The 8,043-nt window shown below is 44.0% G+C and overlaps 1 protein-coding gene across 1 annotated transcript; it reads left to right on the top strand.

Moving 5' to 3' along the window:
- Positions 1 to 1,343: 1,343 nt before the first annotated feature.
- LOC123482750 (neurofilament medium polypeptide-like) lies at positions 1,344 to 6,729 on the top strand. The gene is made up of 5 exons (XM_045211470.1): positions 1,344 to 2,135; positions 2,404 to 2,528; positions 3,044 to 3,567; positions 3,671 to 4,965; positions 5,069 to 6,729. The coding sequence occupies exons 1-5, from the start codon at positions 1,344 to 1,346 to the stop codon at positions 6,341 to 6,343; spliced, it is 4,011 nt and encodes a 1,336-aa protein (XP_045067405.1). The 3' UTR covers positions 6,344 to 6,729.
- Positions 6,730 to 8,043: the final 1,314 nt, after the last annotated feature.

Genomic DNA, 8,043 nt, shown 5'->3' on the forward strand with positions numbered 1-8,043 from the left:
TGGTCTAAAAGCACTTTATCTACACTTTTGGTATAGAGGGTGGGGTTATGGCAGGTAGGGGGTTACAAATGAAATATTACAATGCCCCGAAATTATACACATTTTGCCTATGAAACGTGTTAAAATATGTGAATCACTGTGTATCCTATTCTAACGTACATATATCAAGTGACAGGGATTTAATTTAGTGCTTATTGTTGTGATGATACACTATTTTACAATAAAATATATGTTTTCTGAGAAATTGCTTTGTTTTCTATTTAATATTCTCTTTTCATGTCTGATCAAGTGAGTAAATATCATATTCTGATATCATATTCATATGATTCATTCAAATACATCATTGATTTCTATGAGCAACCTACCGTATACTGCTTGTAGTGTGGTGCGAATGAAGGCTGTAACACGGGAACAGATCCAGGCCATTTGCTTGTTTTCTGGCTTTTCAGCCAGCCTGTCTTGGCCAAGACAAGCAGACCCATGCATTTTCCTCATGTAGACATTAGTAAAAAGGTGCAAGATTACAGGGCAACTCCACCCCTTTTCAAGCTCATTTTCACAGGTTTGGTGCTGGAGATGATGAATGTGAGGTTGAAAAGTGGCTGGAATGCCCTTTAAAAGTGCTGCTTGGCTGAGTATTGGGAGCAGTTATGTCTAGGCTTAGGGTCATTCTTAATTACTATTTTACACTTGCATTACAGTCTCTTGTATACAGTAATATACAGTTCTATTACAAGGCAAGCATATTCAGCCAAACCACAATTTGCAGCCCCTTTCGATAATATCAAGAAAATCATCAAAACAAGGAAAGCCCCTTGGATAAAACAATAGTCTGAACACCGGACAATTTATTGAAAACATATGACTTATAATTTTGAGGCGAAATTGTTGACTGCCGAAGTTTCCAAGTGAAATTATCTCCTATGCGTAACTGCTGTCTGCGACAAAACGATGAGGGAGAGAGAGACAGATACGCTCGCGTTGGCAGACAGCCAAGCCTACAGCTGATTCTTCTATTCTGCAGCCCGAGCAGATCGAGAGGGTATAAAAGGTAAGAGCCGTGCTGCTTAGCCTGCACACCAACACGGCTGAGTCTACTGAGGCAATATAAGCCACAGAATGGAGTATCGTTCGGGTTCTCCGCATAGGGGAGGTCAAGCTGATTATTCCCGCTATCAATTCAAACTGACTGGATCCCCCTCTGCGTCCAGGACCGTTGGCTTTGAGTCGACTAACGCATCTATAAACAAAGGATATGCAAACACACTGAATAGCGAATTCGGATCCGTTCCGAGATCATCGGAGAGCTTTTTTATTTATCAAACCCATTTACCGGGGTGTTGATGAAAACGAATGAGAAAGAACTGCTCCATGGGCTGAACGATCGTTTCGCCGGATTTATAGAGAAGGTGCGTCATTTCGAGCATCAAAATGAATTGCTCGAGAGGGAAATCGAGGAAATCAAACAGAAGGCACAGTCCCCTGCGTCTCTGGCCCAGGAGCACGAGCCGGAGCTTATGGATCTGAGGAAATTATTTCATGACATCACCCTTCAGAAGCGTCAGATCGAGATAGAGCATCAGAACCTGGAGGAAGATTTCCTCACCTTGAGAGACAAGTACGAGCAGGAGGCGCGTGACCGCTCGGACGCAGAGAACGGCATCCTTGTGCTGAAAAAGGATGCCAACGATGCATACCTCTCCAAACTTCAGTTGGACAAGAAAGCGCAGTCTCTGGTGGACGAGATCCACTTCCTGAAGAAGAACCATGAGGACGAGGTATCGGAGATGGTGGCCCAGATCCAAGAGGCTCAGGTAACGGTCAAGGCGCACAACTTTGGCAAACCCGAAATCACTGCGGCTCTCTGGGACATCCGTGCACAGTTAGAAGGTCACGCTGCCTCCGACATTCAGCAGGCGGAGGAGGGCTTCCGTGTCCAGTTCGCAAAGTTAACCAAAGCGGCAGAGAGCAACAGAGAGGCGCTGAAGGCGACCCAGCAGGAGATCCAGGAGAATAGAAGGCAAATGCAGGGAAAAAATATTGAACTGGACTGCGGGAAAGGAACGAGAGAGGCCCTGGAAAAACAACTACATGAGCTGGAGGAGCGTCACTATGTGGAAATGATTCATTACCAGGTAGGCTGTGGTTTATTTTATACCTCTAATCATTGTAAATAAACATACGCATTTTTATGATTCATATTTGTATTCAGGCCTATGTTGTAGGTGTCGGCCACAAATATAGGCCCCATGTGAACTATACCATTATTGGAATATAATTTCCTCATATAGGCCTATAGGGGTAGAACATTATTTCCCCCCCTAAATTTCTCCCTGTTGTCATACCAACCAAAGTGGCTGGTGGACACTATTATTGACTCTATTTGTGTGCTTTTCTGTCCAGGACACTATCAGGCAGCTGGAGAATCAGCTGACCAATGCTAAACTAGACATGTCTGGCTACCTGAGAGAGTACCAGGACCTGCTGAATGTCAAAATGGCTTTAGATGTGGAGATTCTCTCTTACAGGTAAGAGACATCAGCTCCGTCTCTACCATATATAATATCATTGACTGAGGAAAATACCATATATATCATAATGTGTTCCTGGATCTTTTTCTGAGGATAACCAAAGGGTGTGCATTTTATTCTAGCCCAGCACTAACACATCTGATTCAACTTAGTGCTGGGTTAGAGCAAAACTGCAATAGTGTTAGTGAGGGATTACTACAAAACACAGTAAATAGTGAACAATGAAGAAAGACCAATCAAAATAAACAGTAGACATTTTATTGAAATAGTTTGATTTCATATTTAACCTCAACTGACCATAGACCATATCACAACACAGAATGACACTTTAATCATAATATGGATATTCGGACACATCCACACACATTGGTAGCGTCGCAAGCCACCTGATCTGGCGAGCTCACATGGATGTGCACAGCGGTGATCAGTCTGGTATTTACGAGGCTAACACATTGGGACATATCCATATTATAGTCATGACGGTAATAACAGGTCTTTCTGTCTCCCTATAGGAAACTCCTGGAGGGTGAGGAGTCCCGTCTGTACACCATCTCTGACACCCACATCTCCATGCCCTGCATCTACAACCAGCCCCCCATCTACACCCTGCCTTGCCTGGCCCGGCAGGGAGGTCCCACACGCAGATCTGTGCCCCAGTACAAGTTTGTAGAGGAGATTAAAACTGAGACCACCAGAGAGGTGGAGATGTCCGACATTGAGGAGACAGGCTCTGAGGAGACAGAACCCAAAACAGGAAGTTCAATAAAGGGTGAACCACAGGTCCCCATGGAGGACATCTCCAAAGAATCCAAAAAGTTGTCAGAGGAGAGAAAAAAAGAAAGTCATTTAAAAGAGAAAAAAGAGATAGATCTGAAAGAGGAGAGTTTCTCAACAGAGCAACAGCAGGATAGCCCAAAAGAAAGTCCCATCAAAGAGAGAAAAAAGGTAGATATGACAGAGCAGAGTGCCCCAACACTGGAGCAGAAACCTGATCAGAATGAGCACAGCGAGTCAGACCAACCTCAAGAGGTAGAGAGTGCTGTGACAACACAAGAGGCAGAGTGCGATGTGAGAACACAAGAAGAGGATCTCCCTGAGACCACAGAGAAGGGCATGGAATCCCCTGATATCACTTCCAGAGCTGAAGAGCAGTTCAACCAAAGCGGCAGTGGAGCAGGTGAAGTCACCAGATGATTCTGGTGTAAAAACGACACAGGATGACACAACAGTAGGAAGTAAAATTCCAGACGGAATTCCCAGCACAACAAGTGAGTGTAAGGAAGAGCCTGTGCCAAAGAATCCTGAAAAGGAGGTGGGTCCGAAAGAGCCAAACGTGGGCAACAAGGATGATAGTGTAAAAAAGGTTGAGCTGAATGAATCGAATGGCAGTGAAAAGTTCACAAAAGATGTCTCAACAGCTGAGGAAAAAGTGAAAGAATCTGAGACATCCCCTAAACCAGACAAAACCGTCACCCCAAAAGAAGAAACATCCCCTAAACCAGAGCCAACATTCACCCATAAAGAGGAGACATCCCCTAAAGCAGACCCCACTGTCACCCCTAAAGAGGAGACATCCCCTAAACCAGACCCCACTGTCACCCTTAAAAAGGAGACATCCCCAAAACCAGACCCCACTGTCACCCCTAAAGAGGAGACATCCCCTAAACCAGACCCCACTGTCACCCCTAAAGAAGAAATATCCTCTAAACCAGACCCAACTGTCACCCCTAAAGAGGAAATATCCCCAAAAACAGACCCCACTGTCACCCCTAAAGAAGAAACATCCCCTAAACCAGACCCCACTGTCACCCCTAAAGAGGAGACATCCCCTAAACCAGACCCCACTGTCACCCCTAAAGAAGGAACATCCCCTAAACCAAACCCCACTGTCACTCCTAAAGAGGAGACATCCCCTAAACCAGACCCCACTGTCACCCCGAAAAAAGAAACATCCCCTACCCCAGAACCCACTGTCACCCCTAAAGAAGAAACATCCCCTAAACCAGACCCCACTGTCACCTCTAAAGAGGAGACATCCCCTAAACCAGACCCCACTGTCACCCCTAAAGAAGGAACATCCCCTAAACCAGACCCCACTGTCACCCCTAAAGAACAAACATCTCCTAAACCAGAACCCACTGTCACCCCTAAAGAGGAAACATCCCCTAAACCAGACCCCACTGTCATCCATAAAGAACAAACATCCCCTAAACCAGACCCCACTGTCACACCAAAAGAGGAAATATCCTCTAAACCGGACCCAACCACCACCCCTAAAGTAAAAACGTCCCCTAAACCAGACCCAACCATCACCCCTAAAGAGGATATATCCCCAAAACCAGACCCCACTGTCACCCCTAAAGAAGAAACTTCCCCTAAACCAGACCCCACTGTAACCCCTAAAGAGGAGACATCCCCTAAACCAGACCCCACTGTCACCCCCTAAAGAAGGAACATCCCCTAAACCAAACCCCACTGTCACTCCTAAAGAGGAGACATCCCCTAAACCAGACCACACTTTCAACCATAAACAGGAGACATCCCCTAAACCAGACCCCACTGTCACCGCTAAAAAGGAGACATCCCCAAAACCAGACCCCACTGTCACCCCTAAAGAGGAGACATCCCCTAAACCAGAACCCACTGTCACCTCTAAAGAGGAGACATCCCCTAAACCAGACCCCACTGTTACCCCTAAAGAAGGAACATCCCCTAAACCAGACCCCACTGTCACCCCTAAACAAACATCCCCTAAACCAGAACCCTTTGTCACCCCTAAAGAAGAAACATCCCATAAACCAGACCCCACTGTCACCCCTAAAGAGGAGACATCCCCTAAACCAGACCCCACTGTCACCCGTAAAGAGGAGACATCCCCTAAACCAGACCCAACTGTCACCCCTAATGAAGAAACATCCCCTAAACCAGAACTATCTGTCACCCCTAAAGAGGAGACATCCCCTAAACCAGACCCCTCTGTCTACCCTAAGGAAGAAACATCCCCTAAACCAGAACTATCTGTCACCCCTAAAGAGGAGACATCCCCTAAACCAGAACCCACTGTCACCCCTAAAGAAGAAACATCCCCTAAACCAGACCGCAATGTCACCACTAAAGAGGAAACATCCCCTAAACGAGACTCCACTGTCACCCCTAAAGAAGAAACATCCCCTAAACCAGACCCCACTGTCACCCCTAAAGAAGAAACATCCCCTAAACCAGACCCTACTGTCACCCCAGAATCAACAACCACCCATAAACCAGGCTCAACTCTCACCCCAGAATCAACGACCACCCCTAAACCAGACTCAACCCTCACCCCAGAATCAACGACCACCCCTAAACCAGACTCAATCCTCACCCCAGAATCAACGACCACCCCTACAGAAGAGAGTGAAACGATCAGCAGTGGTGACAAAGCTAAGACAATCACACCACCAGAGAAACAGGTGTCTGCAGTTGCAGAGAGCATAGATTCACACAGGGAGGCGCCAGAGAGCAACACAACTCAGGAGAAACCAGAGGAAAGTATGGCCAAAGAGCCTGAGAAGGCTACAGATCCCAAAGATGAAACCCCAAAGACAGAGAGCGTGAAGACCAAGTCCTCTGAGTTAAAACCTGAACATGTGGAGATATCTATTACAAAGACATCTCCAGTGAAAGAACAGGATGTATCAGACGTAGGTTTGAAAGAGAAAACATTTGATGGGAAGATAACAGAACAGGCGCAATTTAAAATAGACGAGAACGGCTTTACAGGAGGTGATGTAGAGAGCAAAGATGACACAACTTTGAAGAAGACAACAGGATAAGATGCTGAGCCAATCGCAGAGATGCAAGCTAAACCTAAAACTTGGGACTTAACCTCTTTTTAGAATGACTAGATTTAGAGGTCAGTAGAGGTTTTCTGTAAAACTGCATGGTTAGTGCAAGCCTTTAAAGCAATATGAGCACTGCTCCGCCTTAAAAAATTAACTGACACTTAATATGTACAGTATCATGGTTTGTGACTGTCAATTATGAGGCACAGTTAATGAACTCCTGTGAGAGAGATGTACTGTAATATTGAATGTAACAAATCAAAAGCTGTATTTTGCTGTATCTATTTACTTCTGCCCAATGGATGTGAATGTGCATAGGAATGATCATGTGAATGGTTGATAATGTGATTTGATCATGCTTGAATGTGCTGAGCAATAAATGCTATTTGAAGAGCACTTCTGTTTCCAGTGTGGTGTCGAGACAACGATGCTGATATGCTGTGTAGACAAGGAATCCGCTGACACTGTAATTGATTATAAAGATTTATTATATCAAAGGTTCCAGCATCAATTTAAAGATTTCTGCAGAAATCCGGAGAACAACTAACCCAATCTAAAAATGATTATTCTCCCAGTCCTTTGTTCAAATATGGTTTTTATCCTATGTAACACAATATGGGTGTTTTGAATAGACCAATCCCTGGCTTCCACATATCCAAGTCTCCTCTGTTTCAGGGGGCCCCTATAGTAATGTTTTCCAGATGTTTCAGCAAGGCAAAATTTGCAAACGTCAGCCAAAATTATAAACTGTTCAGATACTACATATTTCCCCCCTTCGAGACTAATTAAGTCTCGAAAACAAAAAGAATAGGATTATGACAAATAACAATTTTTCTTCTTGAGTAACTTCAGCAATAAAACAAAATGTATGGAGAGTAAACACATTTTTATATAGACACATTTTTGTGGAGTGTAAACAAATTGTTATGGAGTGTAAGAGCGAAAAACCTGTCTTTCATTCCAAATATCCATCAATTAATCAAGACAGGAAAATTCTCTCACGGCCCCTCTGCCCCAGGCGACCACCTAAGTACTCCAGATCAATTTATAAATCTTTATCAATGCATTTTAAGCTATGATGCAATTGAATACACATGAAAACCTCCGAAAACAAAATACAATCAAAAATGTCCACATTCAGTCTGGTCGACCCATCGGACCCTCCTGTGGATTCTCTCTGTCCCTGCCTAGACCCAATATTCCTAAGCATTGTCGACTTTCAATGTAACGTCGATGATGGAATCTGAACATTTCCACACCTTCCTTGTTCCACTTCCTCCTGTCCATTCATATTGTCCATGTTTGAGTATTTGAATCCCACTCTACACATCCCCATATACTTCTGGAAGAAAAGAAAACACCAACCAGTATCTTTTGCAAAACAACATATGCAAATTAAAACATCAATATCAAAAATTATATAAAAATGATATATAAAATGAATCACATTCCATTTCCCCCCTTTGATTGATAAGAAAATACTAAATATCACAATAATATGTAAAGACGTGAAAAATGATTGGATATTCTAAATGGATATCTATCCATCAATACTCCATCCAGTCCCACTTGTTTATCTCCATCTAGATCAGTAACAGTTAACAACGGCATCTGAGTGTTGTCTCCAGGCATCACAACTCCAACCATCTCAATATCATAGCCTTTGCAAAAGTCAATAACAAAGTACAAAA

The sequence above is a fragment of the Coregonus clupeaformis genome, chromosome 37, assembly GCF_020615455.1.
Source record: "Coregonus clupeaformis isolate EN_2021a chromosome 37, ASM2061545v1, whole genome shotgun sequence".
NCBI classification, from domain to species: Eukaryota; Metazoa; Chordata; class Actinopteri; order Salmoniformes; family Salmonidae; genus Coregonus; species Coregonus clupeaformis.